The 19,280-nt window shown below is 42.4% G+C and overlaps 1 protein-coding gene across 3 annotated transcripts in view; it reads right to left on the reverse strand.

Annotated features, from left to right (window-relative positions):
* LOC134359237 (carboxypeptidase A1-like) overlaps window positions 1-19,280 on the reverse strand; it is a 55,811-nt gene that overhangs the window by 18,623 nt on the left and 17,908 nt on the right. For all 3 annotated transcript variants that reach the window (XM_063072195.1, XM_063072196.1, XM_063072197.1), the window contains exons 6-9: window positions 16,546-16,647; window positions 7,416-7,514; window positions 6,950-7,060; window positions 5,332-5,422 (exon numbers count right to left, since the gene is read on the reverse strand). In XM_063072195.1, the coding sequence (XP_062928265.1) occupies window positions 5,332-5,422; window positions 6,950-7,060; window positions 7,416-7,514; window positions 16,546-16,647 (403 nt within the window). The remainder of the gene's footprint in view (window positions 1-5,331; window positions 5,423-6,949; window positions 7,061-7,415; window positions 7,515-16,545; window positions 16,648-19,280) is intronic.

Consider the following 19,280-nt stretch of genomic DNA (forward strand, 5'->3'; position numbering starts at 1 on the left):
TTTCAAAGAATGATCAATTCTGTGAATAGAGGTTTAGAAAACACAGGGGCTTATATCGATGATTTAGTGGTCTGGAATGACACGTGGGAAGAGCATATTGCAGCAGTAGCAAAACGGTTTGACAGACTTCCCAAGGCCAGTCTTACTGTGAACCTCGGTAAAAGTGAGTTTGGCCATGCCACTATTAAATATCTGGGCTATGTGGTAGGCCAGGGCCAACTGGCTCCTGTAGAGGCCAAGGTTCAAGCTATTTGTGATGTTCCTGTTCTGACTGGCAAGAAAGCTTTGAGAAGGTTTATTAGGAATGGTTGGATATTATCGTAAGTTTTGTAAGAACTTTGCTGACATCGCTCTCCCCCTAACAAAACTCCTAGGGAAGAGCGAAAGATTTGTATGGAATGGCTTTTGCCAGGAGGCATTTAAACATCTGAAAATCATCCTGTGCTCAAAGCACCTGATTTTTCCAAGCCATTTTCTATAGCAACAGACGCTAGTGACGAAGCTGCTGGGGCAGTACTATTACAGAAGGGTGTGGATGACCTTGAGCATCCAGTAGCTTATTTCTCAAAGATACTTAATGTGCACCAGAAAAATCATTCAACTGTTGAAAAAGAATTACTAGCACTTATTCTGGCCTTACAACATTTTGAGGTCTGTTTGTCCTGCCCAGAGACCCCTTGTGGTTTACATGGATCATAATCCGTTGCTGTTTCTAACTAAGACAAAGGATAAGAATAGAAGGTTATTAAACTGGAGTCTGATATTGCAAGAATGACTTAAAAAATCAAACATGTGAAAGGTACTGACAATATTATAGCTGAGGTATCTTCATCCTGATAATAGAGAATATTCTTTCTTCTCTCATGTTTATAAAAAATATTCAAGGATCAATTATATTATAATCAATCCCTGCTTCTTGCCTAGTGTTAAAAATTGCGAATATGATGCTATTGCTATACCTGATCATGTGCCTCTGAGTTTGTCTTTTGAATTTGATGATGTCATTCTTGCCCGCCCACCTTGGCGCATGTCTCAGACATTATTGCAAAACTCTGACTTTCAGTTTCATTGAAACCCAGATAAAAGATTTTTTTCTTTTTAATGATATGGGGGGATGTCTAAATTAGTTATGGGATACATTTAAAGCATTTTTATGTGGTCAGATTATTCCTTATTCAGCTAAACTTAAAAAACAGACTAAAGCAGAATTAGATAGAATTTCAAAACAAATTAAAGATTTAGATAATATTTATGCAATTTCCCCCAATACTGATTTATTTAAACAAAGGGTGGAACTTCAATCACAATATAACCTGTTATTAACTCATCCCATTGAAGGTTATTTGCTTAAATTAAAGAGCCAATTTTATATGTCTGGAGATAAAAATAATAAACTGCTTGCATCTCAATTAAAAATGGCTGCAGCCAAAAGGCAAATCATGAAAAATTGTAGGAAAGATGGTACCTTAGCTCAGGAATATGAAGAAATTAATAAGATTTTTCAAGATTTTTATGCTGAGCTATATAAATCTCAATGTCTGTTAGATTCTTCTAAAATGAATGCTTTTTTACAAAAGATTGTTTTTTCTAAAATCTCGGCTGAGGATCAAAAAACTCTCGATGCTCAAGTTACTGAAGCCGAAATTCATAAAGCTATTTTTTCAATGCAATCTGGTAAGTCCCTAGGACTTGATGGTTATCCTGAAGAATTTTATAAAAAAATTTGGGAAGTTGCTTTCTCCATATATGTTGGAAATGTTTCAGGATTCTTTTGTGAAAGGTGACTTACCCTCTACTTTTTATGAGGCATCTATTTCTTTAATTAAAAATGATAAAAATCCTACTGACTGCGCTTCATATAGACCTATTTCATTACTGAATGTCGACATTAAGATTTTGTCAAATATAATGGCCAATCGGTTGGAGAATATTTTGGGTAAAATTATTTTTAAAGATCAAACTGGCTTTATAAAGGGTCACTATTCTTTTTCAAATGTTCAGAGACTATTTAACATTATATATTCGTCCTCTTCTGAAACTCCACAATGTGTTGTATCTTTGGATGCTGAAAAAGAGTTCGACCGAGTCGAATGGAAATATTTATTCAATGTTTTAGAGAAATTTGGCTTTGCTGTTAATTTTAATAATTGGATTAAAATGATATATAAAGCCCCTATTGTTACTGTTGTCACTAACAATCGTAGGTCTCCTTTTTTCAGCTTTCATGGGGGACAAGGCAAGGCTGTCCATTAAGTCCTTTGTTGTTTAATTTAATATTAGAACCCCTTGCTATTGCTCTTCGTGAGGCAAAAAATATCCATGGGATCTTTGTGAATGAGACCATGCATAAGGTCTCTCTTTATGCTGATGATTTATTGGTTTATATATCTAACCCTGATGAATCCATTCCTGCCTTGCTAAAATTATTTAATGAATTTAGAGGTTTTTTAGGATATAAATTTTAGTAAAAGTGAATTGTTTCCTTTAAATGATTCTGTCTCTATATATGATAATACTCCTTTTAAAGTTTCAGACTCTTTTTGATATTTGGGTATTATAATTACTAAAAAAAAGGATCTTTATAAAGCTAATTTTGTTCCCTTAGTAGACTCTATGAAGTATTTATTTAGTAGATGGAGTCCACCTACATTTTCACTTAGTCATATTCATAATGATGATTTTACTGAAATTTTTATATTTATTTCAGAATATTCCTGTTTTTTTGACTAGGAAGTTTTTTGATCGGATTGATTCTATTATTTTATCTTTTATTTGGAATATTAAAAGACCAAGAATTAGAAAATGTCATTTAGAAAAATTGAAAGGATGGAGGTCTTGCTTTGCCTAATTTTAGAATGTATTATTGGGCTGTTAATGTGCGATATGTCTTTTTTGTTATACTGGGTTGATAAGAGTGATCGGCCAACTTGGGTAGACCTGGAACTGAAAGTTGTAAAACAGTTTTATTTAACCTCATTATTGGGAGCTCCTTTACCTTTGAAATTAGGTAAAGTTGTAAATTTAAACCTATATCCTGTGATTAAGTATTCTTTACAAATTTGGCTCCAGTTCTGCAATTTTTTTTAATCTTAAAAAAATTTAAACTTTATACTTTAACTTACTGAAATTACTTTTTTAAGTCTTCTTTGAGTGATTCAATTTTTTTACTTTGGAAAAATAAAGGTATTAATTCTTTTTTGGATTTATTTAAAGAAGATAGATTGATGTCTTTTGAACAATTACTTGATAAATTTTCTCTTTCATACTCACACTTTCTGCAATACCTTCAAGTTAGACATTTTTTACAAAAATATTTAAGTAATTTTCCTTGCATATTGGAGGCTGACCTGTTAGATGCTATTATGAGTATGAATCATTTGATTAAAGGTTCTATTGGAAGAATTTATAATTTATTATTACAATGGGATAAGCATCCTTATCTAAGATTAAACAGGAGTGGGAAAAGGAACTTAATTTGACTTTTATGACAGAGGATTGGATGCGGATATTGAAGTTGGTTAACTCTCCTTCAATTTGTGCTAGCCATTCATTGATTCAATTTAAAATTGTACATCGTTATCATTTGACAAAGGAGAGACTTTCTAAAATCTTCCCTAATGTTGATGGTCATTGTGATAGATGTAAAACTGAGATAGCTACACTGACACATATGTTTTGGTCTTGTTCTATATTGGAACAGTTCTGGAAGCCGGTTTTCTCAACAATTTCAAAAGCACTTAAAATAAATTTACAACCTAATAAATTAACTGTGCGCTTTGGAATAGTTCCTCAAAATATTCATGGTATTTCTGTGTCTGACCAACATGTTATTGCATTTGTTACATTGATAGCTAGGAGGGCCATTTTGTTGAAGTGGAAGGATACATCAGCTCCCACTTTGTCACAATGGTTCTCTCAAGTGATGCTATGTCTTAGTTTGGAGAAAATTAGAAGTCGAACCTTTGAACCTTTATTTGATTTTGAGAGAAGGTGGGGCTCATTTGCTCATTATTATCATTTGAGTTAATTGATATAATTTTTCCACGATCTAATTGTAAATTATTTTAGTATATTTTCTTTTCTTGCTGGCGGTTTGATGTTTATGTTTATAAGCTTTTTGTGTGATGCATGGCTCCGGGGTTGTACACCTAATGGGTTTTTTCTCTCTTTTCTGCAAAGTAGGTTTTTTTGTTATCACAATTTTTTTTCAATCTTTAAGATTTTTTTTGAGGCATTGTAAGTGTTGTTACTTTGATGTATTCATGTTATTTTTCCTGTATATAACAATAAAAAGATTTAAAAGAAAGAAAAATCAAACATGTGAAAGATACCAACAATATTATAGCTGATTGTTTATCCAGATGTTAAGTTGGAAATTGTACACATTTTGCTCTGTCATCTGATGATTGTATATGTATTGTTTTCAACTCTAAACTTTCCAGTTAAACCAAAAATTTCACCTTCAATTTTTTTTTCTGAAGGAAGGGGGTGCAATGGGGTCCTGAATTACCCCTATGAACTATGCTCGATTACCCCTATGAACTGTGCTTTTTTAAAAAAAGAGGTATTTGACACCAATATCTCGTTTTTAAGAGAGAGACAAAGACTGCTCACAGTTTGTTTATACTTTCCCAAGGACGTCTCTCTCGTCTATTCCACACTTACTGATATATAATCATTGCTAACCTGTTTGATTTATCTACATTTATATTACTGTATTGCATAGTTACTAATAAATATTATTAGTTAATAGCAACACCAGACTCCAAAGTGTTTTCCATCTCTGCTGGTTCTTTAACCTGTCACGGGGTACGTGACATTCCCTTATTTGACTTCAGAATAGTTTGATTCTATCAATTGAGAGAAACTACAACTGCCCTCATAAATTTATCTGCACTCTACTTTCGCTCTATAATGACACCTAAGTTGTAATTATAAATAATGAATCTATTTGGTGCAGATCTGTGTCAAGTATGGCTGCGACGTTGTCTTAGCAATCTTCTCAGTCTTCCTCCTTGCAATGCTTCATCTTGCCTCCAACAAGCTTCCGAATGGAATGAGACTAATCAGTATGATACATGTGAGTCTATCCAACTACATTGTCTCCACACTCAAGAGTAAAGGTCACCCAACAAGCTGCAATGTCCAACTGATGCTTGTGTGCGTGTTTGCCATCCGAGTCCCACCAAGCTGTTCAGCCGTTCTATCATTCAGTGATCAGTCTGTTCATCATACTGTCATCTGAAAGGAAACTCATTGGATTGACTTTTTTCAATATAGCAGTCATGGAACATTATGCAAATAATATACCAAAATCAGAATATTTCCTACCTCCAAAGTTTGCATCAAAATTTCTGTTTGGATCAACTCCAAAACAATGTGTTCCAGGACTCTTCGACATGGTCTTCCGCCACATTCGATTCTGCAGTTACAAAATGTTGGGATTAGCTCACTCAGAATTTAACAGTAAATATCACAGGTTAAGGTGCAGAACATTCCATCAGTGAAATGATTAGTCTACCGTTTAAAGGTCAACAAACTTTCTGATTAAATGTCAATGTAGTATTTAACAATTAGCTTGCTGAGGTCCCCAACTAATACAAGTAAGGTAAGTTGCTTTTTTTGGAGGGGGGAGTGGCTGCAGGAGGCTACAAAGATCAGGGTTAAAAATCACCAATTTCTACAGATGTACTATGGAGAGCATTCTAACTGGCTGAATCACTGTCTGGTATTGTGTGTGTGTGGGCTACTCTGCAGAATCAAAGTAAGCTATGTAAAGTTGTAAACTTAGTCAGCTCCATCATGGGCACTAGCCTCCGTAGTATCCAGGACATCTTCAAGGAGCGATGCCTCAAAAAGGCGGCATCTGTCATTAAGGACCCCCATCACCCAGGTCATGCCTTGTTCTCATTGCTACCATCAAGAAGGAGATACAGAAGTCTGAAGGCGCACACTCAATGATTCAGGAACAGCTTCTTCCCCTCTTGTATCCAATTTCTGAATGGACATTGTACCATGAACACTACCTTGTTACTTTTTAAAATTCCAATTTTTGCATTGCTTACTTAAACTATTTAATATATGTACTTACTGTAATTCATGTTTTTCCTATTATGTATTGCAATGTACTGTTGCCGCAGACAATAAATTCCATGACATATGCCGGTGATATTAAACCTGATTCTGATTCTAAAACTGAATTCAAACTCAGTCAAATTCTGTTCGGATATAAAGAGTAAATGGTAGGGATATTAGGTATGTTAATATAGGTGCAATTCCATAACTCTAAAAATGGCAACACAGGTGGATTGGGTAGTGGAGAGGTCATTTGGTATGTTTGCCTTTGTATTCCAAGGCATTGAGTATGAACATTGGGATGTCATATTGTAGCATGGGTGAGACCACACTTCGAGTATTGTGTACTATTTATTGATTGCCGCGCGACAGGAAGGATAGGGCGATAATAGGAAGATTGCAGAAGAGATTCACCAGGATGTTGCTCGGAATGGAGGGCTGTATTTAGAAGAAGAAACTGGATAGACTGGGTTTATTCTCAGGAGGCTAAGAGATAACCATGTTGTGGTCACTCCTTAAGTTTTGAGGGCATACATAGATAAGAAGAATCTTTTTTCCAAAGGCAGGTGAGTCTAGATCTAGAAGGCACAGGTTTAAGGTGAGAGGAAATCTAAAGGGTGAATTTTCCATACAAAGGGTGGTGGTTATATGGAACTAGCTACCAAAGAGGTGGTGAAGGCAGATACAATTATGGTGTTTAAGAGGCATTTGGACAGATACTTGGATAGGAAGAGCATAAAGGCATATGTCTCTAGTGTGGGTAAATGGGGTTAGTACAGGCATCACAGTCAGTATGGAAGAGGTTGGCCACAGGGGCCCAATTCGTGCTGCACAACTCAATGAAATGGTACTGTCTCAATCTTTGTCTACATACCTTAGTTTGGCTATAAACGTAGCCATCAGGGTTTGCCATGATCACCATGAAGATATCTATTTTATTCAGCAGTGATGTAAAGGAAGCGTTGTTGCCATAGTCAGTGGTAATCTGGTGGCATAAAAGCAGCAAGTACACATTCAGATACCTGATGGTTCACACACAATGTCTGAGTTTGGTTCACTTAAAGGTTTAGTGAGTCTACCACTTTCTGTAGATCAAACTTCTTTCTGGGTTACAAGAAAATTCAGAGAATTAAAATGAGAATTAAAATAATGAAACACAAACAAAATGCTGGAGGAACTCAGCAGGTCAGGCAGCATCAATGAAATGAACAGATGTTTCAGGTCTCAAGAATGGCCTCCTTCTTTGCTTTAAGCCATAGGGTTTTACTCACATTTACCAGTGGGAATGGGGGTAAGTTAAACGTCAAGGCATCATGACAAAATGAGCGAAATATTCTTACCTCCTTTGCCATCCATATTGCAACAGCAGGTGCTATCCACTCACGGCCATGAATACCACCATCCATCCACACGGCAGGACGCCCATGTCCTGTGCTAAACTGTCCCAATGAGAAAAACAGAACAAGACTGAATAATGTGTAAGTGCAACTGGAGAAAGGGACAAAGGTTAAGTACAGGGAAATCACTGAAAATGCCAAGTAAAAACAATTCCAACTGTAACATCAGAACAGCCTTTACTCTTTACTCTTGTTGTTGCAGGAGTGACCTCTCTCTCCCTCGATGGAGAAAGAGTGAGCCTGTCTGAGACAGTGCCGTGCTGGGTTATAGGCTGTCGTTTCTGATGGACTCTAGATCAAAGCTTTTTGCGGGGGGGGGGGGAGGCTTTTGATATTGCTTGCCTGGTGGGAGGTCAGTGCTTCTGCTGGTGTGAGTGGGAGGGGGGATGTGGAGGGTTAATGCTTCTGGTACTTGTGTGAACGAAGGGGGAGGAGGGGCTTCAGAGTTCTGATGTTTCTATCATTCATTCTATGGGGTTTCTTGTTTTATGGATGTCTGAGAAGAGTAAGAATTTCAGGTTGTATACTGTATACATTCTCTGATATTCAATTGAACCAATTGAACAAGACTTTAGTTCTCATTCTGCAATTGTTCCATCAGACTTTGGGAACTTGTATCTCTGAGATGAACAGTTTATGAAAACTACAGCAAACTGAAAGTACCAGAAACTTCCAATCTAGTCTTCCAGAGGCTTATGTAAGTAGCCTCAGATGTAGAGATATGATTATCAACCCGTCTCCAAGTCCAAGGTAACACTTTTAGTAATAGACTATGACAATTGCACTGCTCCAAAGAGTGCTATAAGAGGTCATGAGACTCTATAATGAGTCAACCTATAGCTGGGGAAGGGATGAACCCCCCCCATCCTGTTAGACTGTTTGAGGTAACATTTTTTTTATTCTTACTTCTCTTCTAATGTTTGTATATCTGTACACTTGTAATGCTACTGTGACCCTGTAATTTCCTTTGGGATCAATAAAGTATCTATCTATCTACACCAGTAGAAGGAAGAAGACAAATCAAAAAATGATGTTGCCATAATGCAACTGTGTTTCCGATCGTAGGAGGAAAGGAAGGTTGAAATTGAGAAGCTTCCCTGACTTTGAGCTCTGGAAATGCATGATGGACAGAGGGAACTGGTTGAATAATAACTGCCCTGCTCACACACACTCAACAGCGGCAAATGTATCCAAGCTCACCTAGTGGCTGGATTCAGAGGCTCTCACCTAAAGATTAAATTGTGACGGCTGGGCATTATCATGGAGCACCAAGAACAAAGGGCGGGGGGTGTGCAATGGTGTAAGTAAATGAGTTGTTCAAAAACCAAGCTAAAGATTTAAAGGTTCATGTTATTATCAAAGTACACAACTCTGAAATTCTTCTTCTCCAGATAGCCACAAGACTGAGAAAGAAACAAAAACAGAACGGCAGCACGATCATCAACCCCCCCGAATCACTCCCCCTCGCACAAACATGAACAAAAACAGAACAGGCACATTGACCCCCAAATCCCCCTCCCCTGCACACAAAAAACGAGAAAGATTGGGCAAAAACACAGAATATAAAAAACCGTAAGACTGAAAAGGTACTGGGTGTTGCTGCATAAACATCCTATTCCCAGAGTTCTTTCCTTCACTCAAGTGGAGTGAGGGTCAGGGCCTCCGTTGGTCCGAGTTAACCACGGATATTGTGTCCTAGCTGTCTAGATACACAAGCCTGGGCAGTACGATATGGAGAGCAAGCTGTTGCCTATGTAGCAAGCTCTCCCAAAGGAATGGCAGAGACCGATACAGTTTGGTACCAGCAGCATCACTGGAGTTGCCAGTCAACATTGAACTCAACGTGGGATAGCCTTGGGTACCCTAGCTCCGAAATTTTCCCTCGGGATTTACTCCTGAAGTCTTCCCTATGAGTGGGTATAGCCACAGGACAGTGGAGGTTTGAGATCAGAGTTTTCGTTCTCCTAGATGAGATGCCAGCCACAGCTAACGAGCCTCATCTGCCTGAACCGACTGGTTTTAAGGTGCCACTAACCCACTTTTTCCCCTTCTGACAGTAAAAATAGTTCTGCAGGCTTAGTAGCTAAGTCACACGTGAAGGCCAGGGGCTGGACTTGGTTGTCAGAGGCTATTTGAGATGCACGCCATTCGGAGCATCTAATAGGTAGTGGGAGCTTGTCCCCATTACCACTCTCGACATTAACAACCTTATGGTGGGGAGTGCATTGAAGAGTTTGAGGATAGATATGGTTAGATCCAAGTTTTTCTCAGCAGGCAACGATCAGCATGAGAGGTTGTTTGTTGGTGATGCAGTGTGAGGTTTAAAAGGAACTTGGGTGCTTTTTGGCTTTTTTCTCAGCAGCTGGCAATCAGCGTGGGGCCAATAAAAAGAAAGGAGGTGTAAGTGGTGCGGCCATTGTTGGAGTGGGGCATTGTTACATTGCTCAGGCTTTGGCTCAACAGTCTTAGGCGAGAACAGGTTTCTGCAAGCAGCAGAAGCATAAAGTAAGTAAATAAGTAAGAAAGTTCCTAGTAAGTTTTTTTCTGTGAGTACATAGTTAGCGCACTGAGAATGGTTCTGGAGGTGGCGGTATATTCCTTATGTGAGATGCGGGAAATTGGAAGACCTCCGGTCTCCCTGATAACTACATCTTCACAGTGAGCATCCAGCTGCAGCTCCTTGGAGATTGTGTCAAGGAAATGGAACTGCAGCTCGATGACTTCTGGCTCATGCAGGAGAATGGGGAGCTGCTAGGTAGGAGCTACAGGGAGGTTGCTGCAGGAGGCAGGTTCCTGGGTGACTGTCAGGACAGGGAAAGGGAATAGGTAGCCAGTGTGGAGTACCCCTGTGCCCATTCCCCTTTGCATACCACTTTGGATACTGTAGGGGGGTGGGGGTGGGGGGGATGACCTCGCAGGCATAAGCCACACGGGCACTGAGTCTAGACCTGTGGCTCACAAAGGGAAGGAAGGAGAAGAGGAGTGGAGTAGTGATAGGGGATTCCATAATTAGTGGAGCAGACAGCAGGTTGTGTGGACGTGAACGAGACTCCCATATGGTATGTTGCCCTCCAGGTACCGGGCCAGGGATGGCTCGGATCGGGTCCACAGCATTTTTTTTTGGCGTGTGCCTGTGTGCATCCAAGTCTGTGCATCTGTGTGTGTGCGTGCGCGTCTGTGTGTCTGTTCGTCCGTGCGTGTGTCCGTGATGATGGATATTTCATGGCTTTTTACAAGGCACGGAGCGAGAGAGAGAGAGAGAGAGCCCCACACAGGCATTTTCGCAGTATTTTTCCTTTTTATTTTACGAGGTCGAGTTGTGATCTCGACACTCAACCTGAGACGGATGGAAAGCATACTCGGGAGCGGACCCGAGTGGTTTCAAACCCAGGAACCTTCACTCCCGGGTCCGGCGCTGATGCCGTTGTGCCGCCAGCCGGCCCAGGTCCACAGCAATCGAAAGGGGGAGGGTGAAAGTACCAATGACGTAGGTAGGAAGAGGGAGGAGATCCTGAAGAGAGAATTTAGGGAGTTAGGCAGAAAGCTGCAAAGCGGGACTATATGTGCCACATGCCAGTGACAGCAAGAACAGAATAATTCGGCAGAGGAATACACGGCTGAAGAACTGGTGCAGGGGACGTGGTTTCAGATTTCTGGATCATTGGGATCTCTTCTGGGGAAGGTATGGCCTGCACAAAAAGGATGGGTTACACCTGAACCCGAAGGGGACCAATATCTTTGCTAGCAGGTTTGCTATAGCTGTTATGAATGAGGGTTTAAACTAATTTGGCAAGGGGATGGCAACTGGAATGATGGGGCAGTAGGTGTACAACTGGATGCAGTGTGTGGTGAGAACGTGAGGAAGGACATGCAGATGATAGATCACAATTGCAGTTGCTGGGATGAGTTGAAGTGTAACATGGGGTCAAAAGCAAAAAAGAAGCGATGAATACAGGACTGAAAGTGTTTGTGTTTGAATGCACACAGTGTATGAAATAAGGTAAATGTTCTTGTCGTGCATTTAGTGATTGGCAGGTATGATATGGCCATCTCTGAGTCATGGCTGAAAGAAGATCATAGTTGGGAGCTCAACATTCAAGGATACACATTGTAGTGAAAGGACAGGCAGGTAGGTAGAGGGGGTGGGGTGGGTCTATTGGTCAAAAAATGAAAACAAATCCTTAGAAAGAGGTGACATAGGATCAGAAGGTGTAGAATCCTTGTAGGTAGAGTTAAAATGTTGAAAGGGTAAAAATAGCCTAATAGGAGTTATATACAGGCCTCCGAACAGCAGCCAGGATGTGGGATACAAATTACAACAGGAAATAGAAAAGGCATGTAAAAAAGGGCAATGTTGTGATAATCATTGGGGATTTCAATATGCAGGTAGATTGGGAAAATCAGGTTGGTGCTGGATCCCAAAAGAGGGAATTTGTAGAATGCCTACAAGATGACTTCTTAGTGCCGCCTATGGTTTAGCCCACTATGGAACTGGCAATTCTAGATTGGGTGTTATGTAATGACCAAGATTTGATTAGGAAGCTTAAGTTAAAGGAACCCTTCGGAGGCAGTAATCATAATACAGAATTCACCCTGAAGTTTGACATGAAGAAGCTAAAATTAGATGCAGATGACACAAAGCTGGGTGACAGTGTGAAATATGAGGAGGATGTTATGAGAATGCAAGGTGACTTGGACAGGTTGGGTGAGTGGACAGATGCAGTTTAATGTGGATAAGTGTGAGATTATCCATTTGGTGGCAAGAAGAGGAAGGCAGATTACTATCTGAATGGTGTCAAGTTAGGAAAAAGGGAAGTACAACGAGATCTGGGTGTCCTTGTTCATCAGTCACTGAAAGTAAACATACAGATACAGCAGGCAGTGAAGAAAGCTAATGGCATGCTGGCCTTCACAACAAGGGGAGTTGAGTATAGGAGCAAAGAGGTCCTTCTGCAGTTTTACAAGGCCCTGGTGAGACCCCACCTGGAGTATTGTGTGCAGTTTTGGTCTCCAAATTTGAGGAAGGACATTCTTGCTATGGGGAAAGTGCAGCGTAGGTTCACTGGGTTAATTCCAGGGATGGCGGGAATGTCATATGTTGAAAGATTAGAGCGACTGGGCTTGTATACACTGGAATTTACAAGGATGAGAGGGGATCTGATTGAAACATATAAGATTATTAAGGGATTGGACATGCTAGAGGCAGGAAACATGTTTCCGATGTTGGGGAGTTTAGAACCAGAGGCCACAGTTTAAGAATAAGGGGTAGACCATTTAGGACGGAGTTGAGGAAAAACGGTTTCACACAGAGGGTTGTGGATCTGTGGAGTGCTCTGCCTCAGAAGGCAGTGGAGGCCAATTCTCTGGATTCTTTCAAGAAAGTGTTAGATAGAGCTCTTAAAGGTAGCAGAGTCAAGGGATATGGGGAGAAGGCAGGAACTGGATACTGATTGTGGATGATCAATCATGATCACAGTGAATAGCAGTGCTGGCTTAAAGGGCCAAATGGCCTACTCTTGCACCTATTGTCTATTGCAACAGTATTATAGCAGAGTAAAGTGAATTGTAGAAGCATGAGAGAAGAGGTGACCAAGGTTCATTGGAAGGGAAGACTAGCTGTGTCATGATCCGGTCCGTGAAGTCAGCATTCCGGTTCACGGTCCAGTCCGTGGACTCAGTTCTCCGGGTCTTCCAGCTGTCCCTTATTTTGATTGAGTTAATCATAGGCACCTGATTCCCATCTTGGGGCTTGGAATATAAGTAGCCTTGGGGTTGAGTGTGGGTGGCTGGTTTGCCTTATCAAGATCCTCTGTGAGCAACCTGCCAGTGGAAGGCTAGAGTGGCCACTTGTCATCTTTAGGTTGTGTTGGAGAGCCATCTCTTCATGGAGCCTTGCTGTCAGTAGTTGGAGCTGTCTTTGCGGTATGGATTTGGCTGTTTCCTGGGCCAGCTGAGTGGCTGTCAGCTACTCTGAGCTAGGTAGGGATCCAGCTGTTTCTGTAGCCAGCTGAGGTTGCTGGCCAAACTGTGACTCAGAACTTCCCTGATGCTCTGTGGGGGTGATCTGTCTTGTCCTTGCCTCTGTTGGGTAAGTCCAGCTGTTCTGCTGTTACCCAACAGGTGGACCTGTCCCACCTTGTTGTGGAGATAAAGTTGAGTCCTAGCTTGTCTATGTACTGTCCAGTCTTGTGTTAGTGTTGAGTCAGAGATGAGACCTGGCTTTTTGAAGGATAAGTCCTGGCTCTCTGTTGATGTACAGTTCCCAGTCTGTCTCTGAGCTCCAGCCTCCAAGTTATCAGCTTCTGCATTCCAAAACCCCAGCTCCCAGCCTGCAGCCAAGCTCAAGGCCCCAGCCTCCTGTCCTGTAGTTTGTCATGTCCTTGCCTGGTTCTGGGGCCCAAGCCCGAGGCAAGACCCAGGTTCTGTGTCCTTGTCCAGTCTCTGGCTTGAGGTCCAAGCCCAAGTCTGCTTTCTGGTCCCTGCTCCTTGTCTGCATTCTGTCACGTCCCTACTCTAGTCAAGTCCTGTTCCTTGTACTTCAGTGTCTGTGTCTTGCATTTGGGTCCACCCTTGCTCCCATTGTGACCAGCAGGGATGCTGGCAGAGCAGCAATGGCTGTTGTTTCTGGGGGAATTTCAGAAGGCACAGTAAAGATGCATCGCAAAGATGAATATATATTCTAAAGGGAGGATGAGGCAACTGTGGCTGACCAAGGAAGTCAAAGACAGCTTAAAAGCAAAGGAGAGGGAATATAATAGAGCAAAAATTAGTGGGAAATTAGAGGACTGGGAAAATTTTAAAAAAAACAACAGAAGGTTATAAAGAGAGAAAAGATGAAATATGAAGGTAAGCTAGTCAATAACATAAGAGGATACAAAAAGAATTTTTCAGATATATAAGGAGTGAAAGAGAGAGGGAAGAGAATGTATCAGACTGCTGGAAAATGATGATGGAGAGGTAGTAAAGGGAGACAAAGGAACTTAGTAAGAACTTTGTGTCAGGCTTCGCTGTGGAAGACACTAGCAGAATGCCAGAAATGTGTCAGTGGGAAGACATGAGTGTCATTGCTATTTCTGAGGAGAAGGTGCTTGGGAAGTTGAAAAGACTGAAGGTAGATGAGTCATCTGGACCAGATGGACTGCACCCCAGGGTTCCAAAGTAAGTAGCTGAAGAGATTGTGGAGGGATTAGTAATGATGTTTCAAGAATCACTAGCTTCTGGAATGGTCTTGGAGGACTGGGAAAAAGTCCTGATGAAGGGTTCTGGCCCGAAACGTTGACCAACCTTTTCCACGGATGCTGCCTGACCTGCTGAGTTCCTCCAGCGTATTGTGAGTGTTGCTTTGACCCCAGCATCTGCAGATTATTTTGTGTAAGTGTCATTACACTCTTTAAGAAGGGAGGAAGGCATAAGAAAGAAAATTATAGGCCAATTAACCTGACTTCAGTGGTTGGAAAGATGTTGGAGTCTATTATTAAGGATAAAGTTTTGGGGTACTTGGAGGCACATGATAAAATAGGCCAAAAATCAGTATTGGTTTTCTAAAGGGAAAATCTTGCCTGACAAATCTGTTTGAATTCTTTGAAGAAATAACAGGCAGGACAGGAGTGTCAGTGAATGTTGTTTATTTGGATTTTCAGAATGCCTTTGACAAGGTGCTATACATGAGGCTGCTAAACAAAATAAGTGTCCATGGTATTACAGGAAAGGTACTAGCATGGATAAAGGATTGGCTGATTGGCAGGAAGCAAAAAAATGGGAATAAAAGGGGCTGTTTCTGATTGGCTGCCTGACTAGTGGTGTGTCACAGGAGCCGGTGCTGGGACTGCTTATTTTCATGTTGTATGTAGTGATTTGGATGATAGAATTGATAGCTTTGTGGCCAAGATTGTGGACAATACGAAGATAGGTGCAGGGGCAGGTAGAAGTCTATCTGCAGAAGGAATTAGACAGATTGGAAGAATGGGCAAAGAAGCGGCAGATGGAATTTAGTGTAGGGAAGTGCATGGTCATGCACTTCAGCAGAAGGAATAAAGGTATGGACTACATTGTAAATGGAGAGAAAATTCAAAAAATCAGAGGTGCAGAGGGACTTAGGAATCTGTAATGGTTAATTTGCAGGTTGTGTCGACAGTAAGGAGGGCAAATGCAACGTTAACCATCATTTCAAGAGGACTAGAAAACAAAAGCAAGGACATAATGATGAAGCTTTATAAAGCACTGGACAAACCACACGAGGTAATATGAACAGTTTTGGGCCCCTTGTCTAATGGATGTTCTGGCATTGAAGAGAGTTCAGAAGAGGTTTGCGAGAATGATCCCAGGAATGGAAAAAAGGTTGGCATATGTATGAGGAGCGTTTGACAGCTCAGAGCCTGTACTCACTGGAGTTTAGAAGAATGAGGAGGGACCTCATTAAAAAAAAACATAAATATTGAAAGGTCTGGATAGTGGATGTGAAGTGAATATTTCTGTAGTGGGCGAGTCTAGAACCTGAGGGCACAGCCTCAAAATAGAGGAACATCCATTTAGAACAGTGATGAGGAAGAATTTCTTCAGCCAGAGGGCTGTGAATCTGTGAAATTCATTGCCAAAGGCAACTTTAGAGGTTAAGTAATTAGGTTTTATTAAAGCAAACATTGATAGGTTCTTGATTAGTAAGAGTGTCAATGAGTGCAGGGAGAAGCAGGAGAATGGGGTTGAGAGGGAAAATAAATCAGCTGTGATGCAATGAAAGTGATTGGGTAGGCAAGAGAATGATAGGGGGAAGCAAGATGGTGACTAATAGTAATGAAGGAGACAGGGAATAGGGAAGACAAGAGCAAGGACAACTTCCTCTGTATTACCAGTGTTCTTCCAACCACACCCCAAACTCGGGAGGTAAACTTACTAAGATGAGATTTTCCAGTTCCCACCTCAGGCACAACTGATCACTGTTGAGATGTGACTGACAACAGATGGATTAGATATTTTGAGTCCAATGGACCATTTCAACAGATCGGACATCCTTTAGTTTATCATTGGGGAACTGTTCCCAGCAGGGTACATTAAATGTTTCTATCTCTTCACCAACCTTCAGGACATAAATTGCCCGACCTTGGGAACTTCTACCAATTCTCATTCTTCTGACCAGTTGAGGGTTTTCAGCAGCAATATTCTTTATCCACCTGTAAATCTGTGAATGAAGCAAGAGGGAGGTGTAAATCACACCCTTATTACACTGTAGTGCAGCACCATGTGCCAATAAAGGTTGGCAGAGTGAGTTGTGAGCCCTCTGCCAATTGTCAACACTTCAGAGTTCCATAATAAATGGAGACTTTGAATGGCAGCTTCCTGCCTTCACTTTCATTTGGCTTTAACAATTGATTTATTTTTATTTTATTAATTTATTTAGAGACACGACATGTAACAGGCCCTTCCAGCACAACAAGCCATTCTGCACAGCAACCCATCTAGTTAACCTTAGCTTAATCACAGGGCAATTTACAATAACTAATTAACTTACCAACTGGTATGTCTTTGGACTGTGGGAGGAAACTAGAGCACCCAGATGAAACTCTCAGGGTCACGGGGAGATATTCACTTCTTTGACAATTCTCCAAGGGCAATCTTAGTATTCACTTTAATCCCAAGCAGAGCTTCTGATCCCATATTGATCATCAAATCAAATCAAGTTTAATTATCATTGAAACTGTACATACACAGCTGAATGAGACAGTGTTCATCTGGGGCCAAGGTGCTACACATTCAAAATAGCAAGCAAACTTCAAAATAACCAACAAAGAAGCATACTCAAAATTAAAAAAACATATATAGTCTGAGACCCTGAGCGATAATTTCTGGCAATCGATGCATGGACTCCCGGCAGTGCACATACACACGCAATCCAGCCTGCCATTCCACCGCTTGAAGATGGGAGGGCAGCACTGACGGGAAAGGCCAGGCCCTAGCCGAGCGCAGACACCATGCTGTAGCGCTTCCGCATCTCTCAACTGGTCTGCAGCACCAGACAAGCCCGAGGCTTGAGGCCTAGTTCTCTCTACAGCCAAGGCTACGTAGATCTCAGGTTCTCTGTGCCTTCATCAGACAAGGGTAACAGGCCTGCGGCAACTTACATTATCACTGTCCACCAGAGCCTTACAATCTCCCAATTGCAAGACAATTTCCCATGGTTATACTGTACCAACATCAATGCTTCTGAGCAGCAGGCAACAATACGGTCAGCAAACTTGCTTCTCCAACATCCTGGCGGGCTCCTCCGATATCCCAAACGTCTCCTCTCCCGATATCCCGACCGGCTGATTCTCCAAATCCCAGCCGGCCCCTTTGACTCCTCAGCCAGCTCCTTCTCCAAATCCCAGCCGGCCCCTTTGACTCCTCAGCCAGCTCCTTCTCCAAATCCCAGCCGGCCCCTTTGACTCCTCAGCCAGCTCCTTCTCCAAATCCCAGCCGGCCCCTTTGACTCCTCAGCCAGCTCCTTCTCCAAATCCCAGCCGGCCCCTTTGACTCCTCAGCCAGTTCCTTCTCCCAATCCCAGCCGGCCCCTTTGACACCTCAGCCAGCTCCTTCTCCAAATCCCAGCCGGCCCCTTTGACTCCTCAGCCAGTTCCTGCTCCAAATCCCAGCCGGCCCCTTTGACTCCTCAGCCAGTTCCTGCTCCAAATCCCAGCCGGCCCCTTTGACACCTCAGCCAGTTCCTTCTCCAAATCCCAGCCGGCCCCTTTGACACCTCAGCCAGCTCCTTCTCCAAATCCCAGCCGGCCCCTTTGACTCCTCAGCCAGTTCCTTCTCCCAATCCCAGCTGGCCCCTTTGACACCTCAGCCAGCTCCTTCTCCAAATCCCAGCCGGCCCCTTTGACACCTCAGCCAGTTCCTTCTCCAAATCCCAGCCGGCCCCTTTGACACCTCAGCCAGCTCCTTCTCCAAATCCCAGCCGGCCCCTTTGACTCCTCAGCCAGTTCCTGCTCCAAATCCCAGCCGGCCCCTTTGACTCCTCAGCCAGTTCCTGCTCCAAATCCCAGCCGGCCCCTTTGACACCTCAGCCAGTTCCTTCTCCAAATCCCAGCCGGCCCCTTTGACACCTCAGCCAGCTCCTTCTCCAAATCCCAGCCGGCCCCTTTGACTCCTCAGCCAGTTCCTTCTCCCAATCCCAGCCGGCCCCTTTGACACCTCAGCCAGCTCCTTCTCCAAATCCCAGCCAGCCCCTTTGACACCTCAGCCAGTTCCTTCTCCAAATCCCAGCCGGCCCCTTTGACACCTCAGCCAGCTCCTTCTCCAAATCCCAGCCGGCCTCTTTGACTCCTCAACCAGTTCCTGCTCCCAATCCCAGCTGGCCCCTTTGACACCTCAGCCAGTTCCTGCTCCCAATCCCAGCCGGCCCCTTTGACACCTCAGCCAGTTCCTGCTCCCAATCCCAGCCGGCCCCTTTGACACCTCAGCCAGTTCCTGCTCCCAATCCCAGCCGGCCCCTTTGACACCTCAGCCAGCTCCTCTGCTGACACCAGTCCAGCTACTACATCAACGCGCAGCTCACTGATGGAGTAGCCCTGCAGTGCCTGAAGTTCTTTAAGTAGAATTGTTTTTGGATCGTAAAAAAATAATCTTGCAAAGAAAGAAGCACCTTTGGTTAGCCCCCAAGAGACTGCTGCATTTGTATGTGCCACCATCTTTCTGGAAATTACCAGAATATCACCAAGGTCACTATATTGCTTGCAGTTTTTGAGACATCCTCCATGTTGGCTGTCCCCATGTCAGCTCATCTGTCTTTGATACCTTCAGACACAATGATCCAATGTTTTCCTGAACAGA

This window comes from Mobula hypostoma, chromosome 20 (genome assembly GCF_963921235.1).
Source record: "Mobula hypostoma chromosome 20, sMobHyp1.1, whole genome shotgun sequence".
Classification (NCBI taxonomy): domain Eukaryota; kingdom Metazoa; phylum Chordata; class Chondrichthyes; order Myliobatiformes; family Myliobatidae; genus Mobula; species Mobula hypostoma.